At 36.8% G+C, this 16683-nt stretch overlaps 1 protein-coding gene across 1 annotated transcript in view; it reads left to right on the top strand.

The window, feature by feature from the left end:
• CUL5 (cullin 5) overlaps positions 1-16683 on the top strand; it is a 93847-nt gene that overhangs the window by 45436 nt on the left and 31728 nt on the right. Inside the window, 4 exon segments of the mRNA XM_026006786.2 lie at positions 1870-2046; positions 3896-4037; positions 5686-5831; positions 5915-5995. Of these exon segments, the coding sequence (XP_025862571.1) occupies positions 1870-2046; positions 3896-4037; positions 5686-5831; positions 5915-5995 (546 nt within the window).

Here is a 16683-nt window from a genome sequence, read left to right as displayed (position 1 = left end):
GAATTCACCATTATTGCCTTTTGGTCCTAGACTAGTTTGTTGAGAGGTTTCTCATAGTAATGAGAATTTAATCCTCTTGGTAGTAATTGGTTTGTTCTTATTTTCTGTTTCTTCATAAATTACTCTTAGTAGACAGTATGTTTCATGGAATTTATCTATTCTATGTTGTCAATATTTTGGCATATAATTGTTGATAGGTATCTCTTGTGGGTCTTTTTTTTTTTTTAATTAGTCTCCCCATCAAAATGGGGCTTGAACTCAGAGCCCTGAGTTCAAGTGTTGCAAGCTCTAACTGCCCTAGCCCTTTGTATTTCTGTGTTATCAGTTGTAATATCTCCTATTTCATTTCTGAAACTGTTTGAGTGCTTTCTTTCTTTTTTTTTTTTTTTTGGTGCCTGTGCACAGGTTTTTTATGAAGATTTTTAGGATATAGATATTTATAGCAGCATTTTTCATGATAGCCAATAGGTGGAAACAACCCAGATGTCCATCAATGGAGAAAATAGATAAACAAATGTAGTGTATCTATAAAATGTTACAGTATTCTGCTATAAAGGGAATAAAGTATTGATATATCCTAGGACTTGGGGGACCCTTGAAACTGTTGAATGAAGTCAATGTCTGCATCTGAGGGGCACTTGAGTGGCTCATTTGGTTAAGCTTCCAACTCTTGATCTCAATTCGAGTCATGAGTTCAGGCCTTATGTTGGGGGCACTGGGTGGCTCAGTCAATTGGGTATCCAACTCTTGATTTCAGCTAAGGTTGTGATCTTGGGGTATGGATCAAACCCTGGATGGGGCTCTGTGCTAAGCATATAGTCGCTTGATATATATTCTCTCTCTCCCTCTGCCCCTCCCCTTGCTCGTGCACGTATGCTCCCTTCCCCCTCTTTCTCTTTGAAAAATAAATCAATGAATGAAATCTTTAAAAAAAATAAAATAAGTTACTACATATTACATGTTTCCATTCATATAAAAGTCTGGAACAAGCAAATAGTGAAAGTAAATTAGTGATTGCTTAGGGCCAGAGAAGGGATGAATGGGAATGGTAGTTAGGGGAGGATAAAGAGATGATAGCTTAAGGGTTTAGGGTTTTAGGGTTTTTTTTTTATTAAGATATAGTTGATATAAACCATTTTATTAGTTTCATATGTACATTATGATTTTATGTGTGTTTGCAGAATGATTGCCATGGTAAATCTTTGTGAACATGTTTTTATTTTTCTTGGATATATATGTTTTAATTTCTCTTCAATATAATATAGTTTGTACAATAAATAAAATATTTCATATTTATAGCATGAATATTTTTTTCATAAATTTATTTTTTATTGGTGTTCAGTTTGCCAACATACAGAATAACACCGAGTGCTCATCCCGTCAAGTGCCCACCTCAGTGCCCGACACGCAGTCACTCCCACCCCCCGCCCACCTCCCCTTCCACCACCCCTAGTTCGTTTCCCAGAGTTAGGAATCTCTCATATTCTGTCTCCCTCCCTGATACTTCCCACTCATTTTTTTCTCCTTTCCCCTTTATTCCCTTTCACTATTTTTTATATTCCCCAAATGAATGAGACCATATAATGTTTCTTTCCCCGACTGACTTATTTCACTCAGCATAATACCCTCCAGTTCCATCCACATCGAAGCAAATGGTGGGTATTTGTCGTTTCTAATGGCTGAGTAATACTCCATTGTATACATAAACCACATCTTCTTTATCCATTCATCTTTCGATGGACACCGAGGCTCCTTCCACAGTTTGGCTATTGTGGACATTGCTTTTATAGCATGAATATGTTCTATTATTCTTTCAATAAGAATACCTGTATTTATTTTAAATTCATATGATTCTTTTTTTTTTTTCAGCGAGTACTGAGCCATCAAGATGATACAGCTTTGCTAAAAGCATACATTGTTGAATGGCGAAAATTCTTTACACAGTGTGATATTTTACCGAAGCCATTTTGTCAATTGGAGATTACTTTAATGGGTAAACAGGGCAGCAATAAAAAATCAACTGTGGAAGACAGCATTGTTCGAAAAGTAAGTTAACTTTTGCATTGTTCCTCCTTAATATACTTTAGAAAGAGGGTGATTCTACAACTTTCGAAAGTAAATCAGACTTTAAGTGGGTTCTTCTACTTGATGTATAAATTCCTTTTCGATTCTTGGTGGGTTTTACTGAATTCTACTTTCTTCCGTCAGTATTGAGCTGCACTTCCTTTCATTATGGCCTGTGGTGTTAAGTTGTGGATCCATGTCCTCAGGTGTTAGCACCTTGTTTTGTCCTTTTCCTAGTTTTATCTTCAGTATTCTATTTTCTTCTCTTCCTTTGTACTTTTATCTTCCTATGAATTGCTTCTTTATTCTTTCAAAAATCTCTCATTAGGTTACCATCTTATATCTTTGTATTTAATTGTGGCTAAATTGTTGTTACTTTCATGATCTTTTTACTTGATTCTGGTTATCATAAACTCACTGTGTACTGTGTTTATTTTCATATTTTTTGCATAGTTTCTAGTTAAAAGCTCCGTGTCCAGTAACCTTTCGTGATTTAATGTAAAGAACTCAGCTCTGAAAGTAGGATCTCAGGTTTTCTTTTCAACTCTTCAATCAGTAATGACCTAAACTCTGTCATTTCTCATATGCATTCTTGCTTTTGAGAATCAATGGAATCATTGATTTGAAAAGTAAAAAAGTGAAAAGTGCCTCTTGGGCTTTAAACAACTTGTTACTTGCTATGATGGTTATAGAACAAAGTCAGCCATTCAAATAGTGGCATAGGGATTCCTGCCCCTTGTAATCTTTGTGCTGATGTGGACAGGGATGCTGTGAATTTAGATTTCAGTGGTAGAAATAACTGCAGTATGAGAAACTATATTCCTCTCTCCAAAAAAGAAAAACTACTTCTAGATACTTTTTAAATTTGCAGTCCCATAATCTTGACCTCTCTTGTTTTTGTTATTATTTTAATTTATACCATTCCCTACTGATTATAGGAATCAGCATCACTTAATGATTAAGAGCATAGATTCTGGAAACATACCTGTTGGATTCACATCCTGGTGCTACCATTTATGAGCTGGATAAGTGTGGGAAAGTTAGCTTTCCTTTCAATGCCCCAGATTCTCATTTCTAAAAAGGGAGATAACAGTACCTATATATCGGTTTTGAGGATTAAAGTTGTGTGTGAAAAGTATTCAGAGCAGTGCTAAGTATGCTGTGAATGTTACATATCTGTTATTGTTATCATTGATGCTGGTGCTGTTGTCATTAATATGTTTTCTGTATCTGACACAGTTACTTGGAAAGATAATATATATGAAGATATATATGTATATGTGTATATATATATATATATATATATATATATATATATAATGTTGCCATCACTTAAATGGAACATCTGTCAGATGGATTTATGTTTTTTTAAGGTCCAGTATCCAGTAGGTTTTCATTTGGTGCTTTTTGCACTTATTATGTGTTTATACAAACAGTGTATATGAGCATTCCAAAGCGCAGTATTTCTGCAACTTAACCTTGTAACTGTAGAGGAGGTAACCTTTTCCATGTATTGCTATATTTAATTTTTACAATAACCACTTGAAATTTGTGTTACTATTTTACTATTTTATAGATGGGAAATCCAGTAAATAAGTAGCAGAGCTATAATTCAAATCCAATTATGTTGATTTTGAAACATGTGTTCTTTAACATTTATCATGTGTTTTTTTTTTTACCGAATGTCAATACATTAGTTCCCTGAAGTTTTCAAGTTGAATATAAGAATTTTATTTCCTTTTTTAGTGTTTATAGTTAAAATTTATTGTGAGTCTGTATGGTACGTGGTATATTAATAATCAAAATGATTGTATATTTCTGTTTTTCCTAGCTCATGCTTGATACATGGAATGAGTCAATCTTTTCAAATATAAAAAACAGACTCCAGGATAGTGCAATGAAGCTGGTACATGCTGAAAGATTAGGAGAAGCATTTGATTCTCAACTGGTCATTGGAGTAAGAGAATCCTATGGTATGTTCTGAACTTTTATGATCATAATTTTTTTATGGAAATTCTGAGACCATTATGGAACAGCACAATCAGAGTCATGTGTGCTATCATATATCTACTTTTAGCACCACATGCTTTTAAGAGCCTATAGAAGGTGTTAATCTCTTCAGGGAAATATAGAAAAACCCATATTCGTGTGGATAATATTGGTTTTCTCCATCTTACTCATTTCTTGGCTGGTGAAATCTAATCCTTTTAGTGACTTAAATTACAGAAATATAGATTTGAATTGATAGCCCAGAAAAGGTGGTAGGTAATTGGTTTTATACTTACATTTTCAGGAAGTACGTTTATTCTATGTATGCGTTCCTCTCTAAACTTTTCAGTTTCTGAATGATATTCTCATGCTATTCTCATTTGTTTTTTAAATCAGCTAAACTATTCTGATATTCAAACTGAATATGAGAATATTCATCCTGCTCCCACTATACTTCTAGCTCCTCCTCATCCTGTTTCCTCACAGAGGCCTTTCCGAATTCCCAGACTAGGTTAGGTCCCTCTCACAGTGCTTCATAGCCCCCATGCCCCTGTCATCATACTTTAGTTAACTGTATTGTTGACACTACATCTTCGCTGAACGTAAAACGTAGGCACAAAGTATTCCTCTGTAAGAGTTTTTTGTATTAATGAACCTTCAGCTATCTTTGATTGGCTTTTTCTGTTGTCCCCATATTTCTTTAGGTATCAAAGTCTTTTATTTTATTTTATTTTTTAAAGACTTTATTTATTTATTCATAGACACAGAGAAAGAGAGGCAGAGACACAGACAGAGGGAGAAGCAGGCTCCATGCAGGGAGCCCAAAGTGGGACTTGATCCTGGGTCTCTAGGATCACACCCCAGGCTGCAGGCGGTGCCAAACCACTGTGCCACCGGGGCAGCCCAGTATCAAAGTCTTTAGGCTTTCATTAGCCATGTCGTTGAAATTTATTCCTTCTTATTCACCTACCACCAGGTTTTACTATGTAAACTCTGCTTTTGGACTTGTGAAATAGTCGTCTTTCAGTGATCTTACTGCTATCATTTAACCCATATGCTATTCACAAGGTTAATTTTTAAGTATTATTTTGTTAGTATTTTTCGTACCCATTTAGTGATCCTCCATTTATTGACTCAGGTCACTTAGCCCCAGAGCCTCGGCTCTCCACAGCCACTCCTAACTTCCCATCTACCTTGTTTTCTGTTAACCTTACAGTCCACACAGACGATCTGGTCATTTTACTTTGACTTGCCCTTGTGATTTTGTACTTGAGAATATTTACTTATTTGACTAGCTTTTGTGTAAATTCTAGTTTTTCCTTAAGACCCATCTCAAATCCCATCTCGTCTGTGAATGGTCTCTTGACCGTATAGCTGAAAGTCATTCTCTTTTCTCTTCAGAAATACAATAGCCTGTGTTGTCTGTACTGTTTGCCACTTTAGTGCTTTGTGTTGTTACCTTTTTAAAGTCTCTTATGGAGAAGGATTTTGTCTTCTGTGATATATGTTCTCTTGAGCATTGTCACAATCCCTTGCACATAATGACTCCTCACTATTTGTTATTTCATTTATTGTACTCAAACTACTGATTTGAAACATACTTAGAGTAAAATTTTATTTTCTGTTTTTCAGTTAACCTTTGTTCTAATCCTGAGGATAAGCTTCAAATTTATAGGGACAATTTTGAGAAGGCATACTTGGATTCAACAGAGAGATTTTATAGAACACAGGCACCCTCGTATTTACAACAAAATGGTGTACAGAATTATATGAAATATGTAAGTCAGAACTTAGTATATGTGATAATTTGAGCCATTCTCTTGATATTCTTAAAAATGATTGCTATTTTGCTTCTGGGCAGGCAGATGCTAAATTAAAAGAAGAAGAAAAAAGAGCACTACGTTATTTAGAAACAAGACGGGAATGTAACTCTGTGGAAGCAGTAAGTAATTGTGTGATTGTGTATTCTTGGAGATTATTTGAAGTCCCTTTTGCCCAGGGATGGCAAATATGTGATACAAGTATTATTACTCATCTTTCTCATGCCTCTGAACTATATTACTGATTGCATTTAATACTCTTTCCTGGGTATGCCAGAGCACAGCTGCAGAAGGCACCTTCTTCAGAACTCATTCTTTTGAGCTAATGTGCAAGATGAGATCTGTTTGCCATCCCTACTCCAGATTTTACTACATTTAATGTACTTAATTTTTAAACAGTCTTCTCGTATTATGTTTTATGTGTATCTATTTATCCATTTTAGTGATTTTCATGTTGCAAGTAAAATATGCTCCCTAGAGATACAGTTGATTCTTGTTAGTGATTATGTTCTGTAAAGTGGCTGTGAACACTAAATTACAGAGTATGGATCAAATCACTACTTCTAAGGAATATTTATTCTTGTTATGGGAGGATGTTTTCAAACTTGTCATGAGATAAAATGATAAGAGAACATCAGTCTTTATATTTTTACTTTGTTTTTCTTTATACTGTAAGTTACTCAAAAACAACAACAAAAAAAGCCTGATCAGAGATAGTAGCCTTGCTACAGTATCTGTCCTGAGTGTTTTCTTATGGAGAATGACCCAAACATGCTATAGTAAGGAAAATAAGAATCAAGCTTGGGGAAAGTCTTAGAAATTGCTCAAATATAGCATCATTATTTCCTCTAATTACCCTTCAGTCTTTGGAACCTAGAAACTAGATTTAGATTTACATTCAAGGAGGTGACATTTGCCTATAACTAAACATTTTCCAACTGTGGATGGATTTATTTATTTGCTTCTGACTTTTCTTTGGTTCTTCCATCTTGAGTGATGGTTATGTTTATGTCTTGTTCAGAAAACAGGTTGAATTGGATTTTTTTTCCCTTGGTTTTCTGTTTGTTTATTTGTCTTTTCATAATGTACAGTATGTTTCCTCTTTTAGTGGTTAAAATAACTTTAATGTTGGCCAGAAAAGGGGGCTAATTTCATGGATGTTTATAGAAATTCTCTATAGAAATTGAAAGCCAGGCTTGGGCTTCTTTTCAGAATGCAGGGAAAACTGTTGTATGTTTTTTCAGCACGTATGCCATGCTCACAGTTTTTCCTCAGTGAGGTTAATCTGGTGACAGTATGAAAGATTAATTGGAATGAGGAAGAGAAGAGTGATGGGGAGGTTTTTGTAATAAGAGCGAAAGACTTCGCAGAGGTGGAAGATGATGCCCTATAGGTGGGGCTAGATATTAAAGGGAAAGGAAGCAGTAGTGTTTCCGAGGCTTTAGCCTAGGGGAGTTCCGGTGCTCCGGAGAGATCAGGTGGGAGAGGACCTCTCAGTCCTGAGGGAAAAATGTGAGTTAGTGTGAGGAGTTTTGAGTTGATTGATGTGCCATAGCATCTGGGTGGGGATGTTGCAGTTTAGTAAGATAGAATTGTTTTTCTTCTCTAGTGTATACAGCTTAGTTGTATCATATGCAAGTGAAGCTTAAAGAGATTCAACTATAGATGTCTATGAATAAGAGAAAGCAGAAAAAGAGGATGAAAATGGTGAAAATAATCAAAGACACATGACAGTTGGTAGAGAACAAGTAAGCCTCCCATTCGACTTCAAACCACACACATGGGAAAAGTTAAAATAGAAGATGTGAATTTGCCTTTCCACAGTTACCAAATAGTGTGGGCATCTCCTCAAGCTGAAGGATTTTAGAGTTCAAAGATGAGTTTTTTTGTTACTGTTTTCAGCAGAGACCGTAAGTGCAATACAACATGCTTCCAAAGAAACTATACTTTATTGAGGATGTAAGTGGTCTTTTGTGTGGTTTGTTTTTATTTTGTTTCAGCTTTCTGCTTATTTTTAAAAATTAACTCTTGACTCAGGTATAAAATACATATACAGAAAAAGTGCACAGATATCTAAAGTATGCATTGTCACAAAGTGATCATACCTGTGAAATCACCATAATAAGAATTACCAGCAATTCAGAAATCATCCATCAGGCCCCCTCCAAATTACTGTTGCCATCTTTTTCTTCAAAGGTTGTCCAGTCTCTTAACTTTTAACAACATAGATTAAATATTCATCAGTGACTATTATGTAGTTTGTATAAAGTCCTGCTATAAAGTATGAACAGCATTATTTGAATAGTTAGTAAGAAACAAATCACTTTCCATACTATAATCTATTCAGAACAGACTTATTGCCCTAAATTCTCTGAGAATTATCAGCCATCAGAACATGCAATGCTATGTGCTTACCTGTTAAACTCTTCTTATTAACGATTGACAATTACAATGTAGAGAGAACATAATTTACTGTTACAGTCACTTCATATGGGGCCACACTATAATACACACCAGAATTTAAGATGAAGTATGTGTGTTTTTGGCATTTATGTTTTTCTCTGTAAATTAGCAAATTATTATGGTTAATCAGTTACCTTCCTTGTGTTTAGTTAATATGAATCAATTTCAATTTTTTAAACCTGACTAGTTTTTAATATATGCAGAAAAATAAGTGTTTGGACCTGTATTATGTATAGTAGAGAAAATCTCATCTAGATAGTACCCAGTTGTGAGGCCATGCCTCATAAAGGTCAGATGGACATTTCAAGTAATGTTACTATAGTATGCAGCAGCTCACTGGATTCTTTCATTATTTTTCAAAGTTTTATTTTGTTATCTTGAGTATTCCAAGCAGCTGATTACATCATTGCAAATGATGACGCTTCTGCCTTTCTAATATTAATGTTTCCTATTTCCTTCAATAGACTAAATCGATTAATAATTTTGGAAACATGTTAACAATGGGGAATCCTTGTCTTCAGTCTCTGATGGGAATGCTTCCACATTTTCTTTATTAAGCATGGTGTGGATTTTGGCATGATGTATACATTTTGTTTTTTGTTTTTGTTTTGTTTTGTTTTGTTTTTTAGGGTTTTTGATGTATGCATTTTGTTAAGAAACTATTCATTTATTCTTCTGTTATAGAGAATATTATCAGAAATGTTATACTTGGGGTGCCTGGGTGTCTCAGTCTGTTAAGCATCTACTTTCAGCTTGGGTCATGATCCTGGGGTCCTGGGATCGAGCCCCACATAGGGCTTCCCTGCTCAGCAGGGAGTGTGCCTCTCCTCTCTCTCTGCCTGCCACTCCCCCTGCTTGTGCTCTCTCTCTCTCTCTGTCAAATAAATAAAATCTTTTTAAAAATGTGTATACTTTACTCCTAAAGTCAGTATGTTATTTAATGGAGAAACACTAGAGTCATTTCCACTAAGATCTTGAACAATGCAAGGATGCCCACTATTTCTGCTATTTAACATTGTATAAGTAGTTTTACCCTTTACAGTTAGGTTAGAAAAATCAACTGGAAGCATAAGAAGGGATGAGCAGTAGTAAAAGTCTCAGTTTGGAGATGATACGGTAGTATATTTGGAAAACTCCAGACAATCAATGATAAAACTAACTCAAACAATAAAGCAAATAATTTTACAATAATTGTAAAATTAACATACAAAAACCAATAGTTTTCTTATACTAAATAATAAACAAGATATATTAAGGAAGATATCGCTTATAGTAATAACAGAAAATTAAATATTGGGGGTAAATTTAACAAATGTATGAAACCTATAAAAGGAAAACTTTTTAAACATTCAGAAAACACAAAAGTAGACTTAAACAGATGGAAAGTCATCCCTTGTTCTTAAATTCTGTGGCTTGGGGACCCCTGGGTGGCGCAGCGGTTTGGCGCCTGCCTTTGGCCCAGGGTGTGATCCTGGAGACCTGGGATCGAATCCCGCGTCGGGCTCCCGGTGCATGGAGCCTGCTTCTTCCTCTGCCTATGTCTCTGCCTCTCTCTCTCTGTGTGACTATCATAAATTAAAAAAAAAAAAAAAAAAGTTAAATTCTGTGGCTTCTAAAGATGACCATTCTTCCATAAATGAATTTATAAATTCACTGTAATGCTAATGAAAATAATAACAACTATTTAATAAAGTTCAGACAAAAAAAATAAAGTTCAGACAAGTTGATATGAAAGTTCACAAGGAAAAATAAACGTGTAAGAATAGCCAGGAAAACACTGGAAAAGAAAAAACTATGCGGAGAAAGCCCTACCAGACATTAAAACGTCCTCTATTAAATAGTGTGGTAATTGCACATGAATGGATACTGGATCAATGGGGTGGAGTAGACAGTCCAGGATTTTATGTGACAAAGGTCAGATCTCATATCATTAGGAATAAATATAGGCTTAAAATATGGTGATAGGACAACTCAGTAGTCATTTGGAAAAAGATGATTTTGTATATTACAGTATTCTGAAGAACAAACACCAAATGGGCCAAGAGTTGAAATGCTAAACATCTAATCATATAGGTACTAAAATAATTCTTCTTTAACCTTGGGAATGGCTTTTTAACATGACCCAGAAATCAGACCTAACAAAAGGAAAGATTGGTAAATTTGACTACATTTTTAAAATTGCAAAAAGAACCATAAACAGTCAAAAGAGAACTGACTGGGGAAAAATATTTGTAATATGTATCACAGAGAGGCCTATTATCCCTGCTATATAAAGAACTTTAAAATTAAACAAAAATGGATAAGAATCTGATAGAAAAATGTTGGGAAAAGATACAGATGACACAGATATATGCCTTATACTGGCCATCAAACATTTGGAAAATACTCAAACTTATTGTTACAGAAGAGTTCTGCCGTATAAATAGGGAGGGAAATTGACAATCACTATTAGGCAGATATCACAGTAATAATTGTTGCAGACCAGCTTTACTAATGAATATCAAAATTAATGGCCAAAAGTGTAAGAAAAAATGCCGTACTTTAATAGTTTCAAAATATATTCCCCAAGATATTTACTAAGGGAAAAATAGTTTACAACGGAGAAGCCCAAAAGACACTATCTTAATCAAGGTTAACATCACCAGTAACAGGACATACTGACGTGATGTACCTCTTGATATGTGCACTGAGGAGAATAAATACCTCATTCTTGTGGTATTCTCATAAAAAATGCATAACCTTATTCCTAATGAGAAAAGATTAAACAATTTCAAATTGAAGGATGGCCTAGACAATAACTGACTAGTATTATTTGAAAGTGTCCAGATCATAACAGACCAAAAAGGTAAAAAAAAGAGAAAGACCAAGGAGCTCCATAGCCTAAGGGAGAGTAGGAGGTCTAAGCACCAACTGAATGTAGTGTGGGTTTGTTGATAAGATCCTGGAAAAGAGACAGTAGCAGAAAAACTGGTGATGTTCTAATAAGATCTGTAGTTAATTCATAGTAGCATACTGTTTCCCTAATTTGGGTAGTTGTACTGTAGCTGTGCTGTGTAGGACATTACCATTAGGGGAGGGGGCACCTGGGCGGCTCAGTGGTTGAGCGTCTACCTTTGGCTCAGGGTGTGATCCTGGTGTCCTGGGATCAAGTCCCTCATCAGGCTCCCTGGGGAAAACCTGCTTCCTCTGACTATGTCTCTGCCTCTCTGTCCTTGCTTTTGGTATCATATTCAAAAGAATCCTTGCCAAGACCTATGTTAAGGAGCTTACATAAGCCCGTGTTTTCTTCTGGGAGTTTTGTGGTTTCAGGTGTTATGTTCAAGTCTTTACTCCATTTTGAGTTAATTTTTGAGTATCGTGCAGGAGAGTGGTGCGGTTTCATTCTTTTGTACGTGGCCGTCCGTTTTCCCAGAACCATTTATTGAAGAGACTGTCCTTCCCCATTGTGTATTCTTGGCTCCTTTGTTGAGAACTAATTGATTGACCATATATGTGTGGTTTTATTTCTGGGTTCTCTGTTCTGTTCTGTTGATCTCTGTGTCGGCTTTTGTGCTGTTTTTGAAACTTTCCTATAATGCTAAAATCAAAATAAAATACAAGAAACATGTTATGAGAAAATACCTTTTTACTGTGGGAAGCATCAGTGGATTTGACCACATGGGATTTTCCTCCATTGAACTAATTCAGTAAATCACATCAACAGAGTTCCTAACACTAACCCATTCTCTTATTTAGGAATGAACGCAGGGTCCCGTTTTTTAATGAATAAACATTTGTACCCCAAAGGGATTTTGACATCCTGTATAGTCAATAAAAGTTACTCCCAGGATATTCCTCTCATAGTTTTTGTTTGTTTGTTTGTTTGTTTGTTTATTATTTTTGAGAGAGAGAATGAGAGCTTACACACTGCAGCAGGGGAGGGGCAGAGGGAGAGGAAGTGAGAGAAAATTAAGCAGGCTCTACACACAGCATGGAGCCAGGCGCTGCAGTTTACGTGGGACTGCATATATCTTTTGGAGTTACTGTTTCATTTTCTTTGGATAAATACCCAGGTATGGAATTGCTGGATCATATGGTAGTTCTATTTTTAATTTTTCCAGGAACCTCCGCACTGTTTTCCACAGCAACTGCACCATTTTACTTCCTACCAGCAGTGCACAGGGCTTCCCTTTCCACAATATCTTGGCCAACACTTGTTATTTCTGGCCTTCTTGGTCCTAGCCATTCTGACAGGTGGGAGATGATAGCTCAGGTGGCTTTGGTTTGCATTTCCCTGGTGATGAGTGATGTTGAGCATCTTTTCCCATGTCAGTTGGCCATCTGTGTGTCTTCTTTGGAAAACCATCTGCGCAGATCTTCTGCCTAGTTTTCATTTGGATTGTTTATTTTTTGCTGTTGAGTTGTAGGAGTTCTTTGTTTATTTTGGGTATTAGCTCCTCATAGATACACGATGTGCAGTGTTTTTTCTCCCGTTACTAGGTTGTCTCTTCATCGTGTTTGTGGTTTCCTTTGCTGGGCCGCAGTTCTTTGGTTTGATGTAGTCTACTTGTTTATTTTTGCTTTTGGTATCATATTCAAAAGAATCCTCGCTAAGACCTATGTTAAGGAGCTTACCTAAGCCCGTGTTTTCTTCTGGGAGTTTTGTGGTTTCAGGTGTTATGTTCAAGTCTTTACCCCATTTTGAGTTAATTTTTGAGTATCGTGCTGGACAGTGGTGCGGTTTCATTCTTTTGCATGTGGCTGTTCAGTTTTCCCAGTGCCGTTTATTTTTTTAATTTTAATTTTTTAAAGATTTTATTTATTCATGAGACACAGAGAGAGAGAGAGAGACAGAGAGAGAGGCAGAGACACAGGTAGAGGGAGAAGCAGGCTCCATGCAGGGAGCCCGACATGGGACTCCATCCCGGGTCTCCAGGATCACGCCCTCGGCCGAAGGGGCGCTAAACCGCTGAGCCACCTGGACTGCTCCCCAGCGCTGTTTATTGAAGAGACTGTCCTCCCCCATTGTGTGTTCTTGGCTCCTTTGTTGTGAACTAATTGATTGACCATATATGTGTGGTTTTATTTCTGGGTTCTCTGTTCTGCTCTGTTGATCTCTGTGTCGGCTTTTGTGCCAGTACCACACTGTTTTGATTACACTAGAGCTTTGTGATACAGTTTGGAATCAGGAAGGTGATGCCTCCAGCTTTGTTCTTCTTGCTTAGGGTTGCTCTGACTGTTGCTGGGTCTTTTGTGGTCCTCTACACGTTGTGGGATTGTTTGTTCATTATCTGTGGAAAATGCCATTGGACTTTTGATGGAGATTGCATTGAGTGTGTATGTTTTTGTTAGTATGGACATTTTAATGCTATTAACTTTCTGTTCCGTGACCAGCGGACATCTTTCTGTTTATTCGTGTGTTCTCTTTGTTTCATCCGTGTGTTAGGGTTTTCAGTATACAGTTCTTTCACCTCCTTGGTTAAATTTATTCCTAGGCATTTATTCTTTTTGATGCAGTTGTAAATGGGATTATTTTCTTTGTGATAGTTTGTTATTAGTGCAAAGAAATTAACAGATTTTTGTATATTGATTTTATATCTTGCAGCTTCACCAAATTTGTTTATTCTGACAGTTTTTTGGTGGCATCTTATCTGTATATAGTGGAGTTTCGCTTTTTTCATTCAATCTGTCTCAGCTCTTGTTTGTCTCTCAAATCTTTATGCTGTACAAGCAATTGATTATATTTTTAATAGCACCCAGGGAAGTATGTGCCAAGTCCTTTCAGTGTCCCAGTGTAAGTGGTTCTTTACAGATTAGACTCATGCTATAGAGAGTGAATTGGTGCTGGTGTTGCTCACTTTTGTTTTATGGAATATGGTCAGGGAAAGTCTTTTTCAGGGAGTGATATTGGAGCTAAGACCTAAATGATAGGGATATAGCCTTGCGAAAATCCTGGAGAAAGCTCTCCAGATGGAGGGAAGAGCGAGTGTACAAGCTGTGATTCAGGAATGAGCATAGCATGTTTTAGGAATAGAAAAAGGTTAGTGTGGCCACAGTGTGGTGGGTGAGGGGACGTGAGTGCTCCAAATAGAGGGGAGAGGGAGCAAGAGCTCAGTGCAATGGGCAGCTGTTCAAGGGTTTTAAGCAGAGAGCTGATATGACCTAATTTTCATATTATGAAAGAGCGTTTGTGTTGTAGTTGGGTATTTGAAGTATGAACTATAATCTAAGTGAGAGGTGTTGATGGCAGTGGAGGGATTGAGGATGTCTTTTGGAGGGAGAACTAGTACATAGGTGCTGTCATTGTTTCTCTTTTATAAGTAAGGAAACTGAGGGTCAGACAGTGCAGGAGGTTAACCTCAGGCAGCCGGGACATGGTGAAGCTGGGCATCTAATTAAGTCCAATTCTGGGTCCTGAGTTCCTAAGTATAATGTGAATAAGCACGTAGGAGCTGTGTAAGGAAGAATCAAAAAGTCTGATACATAAATTTGAATATGTGTATGGCACTCACACATGTGTAGTCCACACTCTTGGTTGTAAGGAGCAAGAACACATCTCAGACAAAAAAGGCAAATGTATTAGTTCATCTAAAATCCACTGTGGGAAGTGCAAGGATCACATTAACATGAAGGCTATCTGGATTTACTGTTAGTGTTTCTGTTGTTGTTGTTGAAGTGGGGGCTATGGTTGCTGCCAGACTGTCCTTCAGTTTGTGACCTGAGAGAAGATAGGAGTCTTGCTCCGAGGTTTTAATGAGCCCAGCTTGAGCTGAGGGCCCAGGCTTGGATCAGATGCTTTATGCATTTTTGCACACATGTACGGGCATGCTTCAGTGTCTGTGTGTGTGTCTGAAGCATGTATAATATAGTAGAATTTGATTTATCTAGAGGGTAGCCCTTAAAGCAGCCTTACATTCTTGTAATTCAGTGGAGAACCTGAAAAGTCAGCCAGTGCAAGAGTCCTGAGTGGCTGAGTGTTGTGCTGGAAGCTGGGAGCCCAGGGTGCTGGGTTTTGGTGATAGGACCACTATGGAGCCCCACTCAGATCCAGTTACGCACACAGTTCTAATAAGCTTGATTATCGGTGGATGATCCTGTAGCACATGAGCAGCAGAGTGTTTTTAAAACTAGGAGAAAGGCTCCAGAGCTGACTGCTGGAGAGACATGATTGACAGAAGAAAGTGAAACAATAATAAAGAAGTGAGAAAAAGATTTAAACTGAAGTAACTTTAAAACTTTATCGGGCAGTCCAGGTGGCTCAGCGATTTAGCGCCGTCTTCAGCCCAGGGTGTGATCCTGGAGACCTGGGATCGAGTCCCACATCAGGCTCCCTGTGTGGAGCCTGCTTCTCCCTCTGCCTGTGTCTCTGCATCTTTCTCTCTGTGTGTGTCTCTCATGAATAAATAAAATCTTTTTAAAAAATAAATTAAAAAATAAAACTTTTTCTATGACTATTTGTGTTTTAGGTGATTGTCCTACTTACCTTGGCATTCCCTGGGGGCATTCAGTTAATATTCATTATGCACTTAAAATATGTTAGGCCTTGTGTGAGTTGTGGGTAATAATACTGATTTGGTTCCTGGCTTCAGAGTGACACTAAAATAAAATAGGTTGTTTATACAGCAGAGTAAGGGACTAGAGAATGGATTGGTGGTAGCAAGTCTTCATCACTTCACAAAGACCAAGACACTGACAAGGAAGGAGTGTATTCTATTATTAGGGGCATACGTGTTGGAATCAGGTGAGGATTTGAATTCCTTTGTTGTCATTTTACAAGCAGTGCGCTTTTTGGCAAGTTATTCAGCCTTTGTAATCTATTTTCTTAACTGTAAAATGGTATAATACCCAACATGTGTTATCAGAGTTCAGTAAAACACTGTGCCTGTCATGGTAGTTTTTACTGTTAGAGCTCAGGTTTGGGGAACGTGGCTGATTCTAAGACAGATAGGAACTATCTTAGTGTTCACATGAAACATTGATTAAAAAAGCTAAGTTAGTACCCTGGTCACAAATCACAGATTATAGACATTAGAGTCAGTATTTGTTAACTGTTAGTATTTTAGTATATTAAGGGTGATTTCGAAAAAGTCAAGGTGAGTAAGTCTGAGTCTTCATTGCTCTATATGGTTGCTATGTAAGTAGTTGAGAAATGAAGGAAGTACCACTAGGTATAATGGTAAATAAAATAAAGAAATCTTAACCAAGCTAGAAAGGCCAAGGGAAATTAATTTTGAGAATAACCTACTGTGCATAGAATAAGTTAATTCTTGAGAATGTTACAGGTATCCGTATATGGCTGAAGGCCTTATAATAATAAAGTAAAATCTTAAAGTGGAGATACCTAGGATAGTTTTTACTTCATTTCCTA

Source organism: Vulpes vulpes, chromosome 12 (assembly GCF_048418805.1).
Source record: "Vulpes vulpes isolate BD-2025 chromosome 12, VulVul3, whole genome shotgun sequence".
NCBI lineage: Eukaryota > Metazoa > Chordata > Mammalia > Carnivora > Canidae > Vulpes > Vulpes vulpes.
The sequence above is the reverse complement of the archived record's forward strand: the minus strand, read 5'-3'. Positions and strand labels throughout refer to the sequence as shown.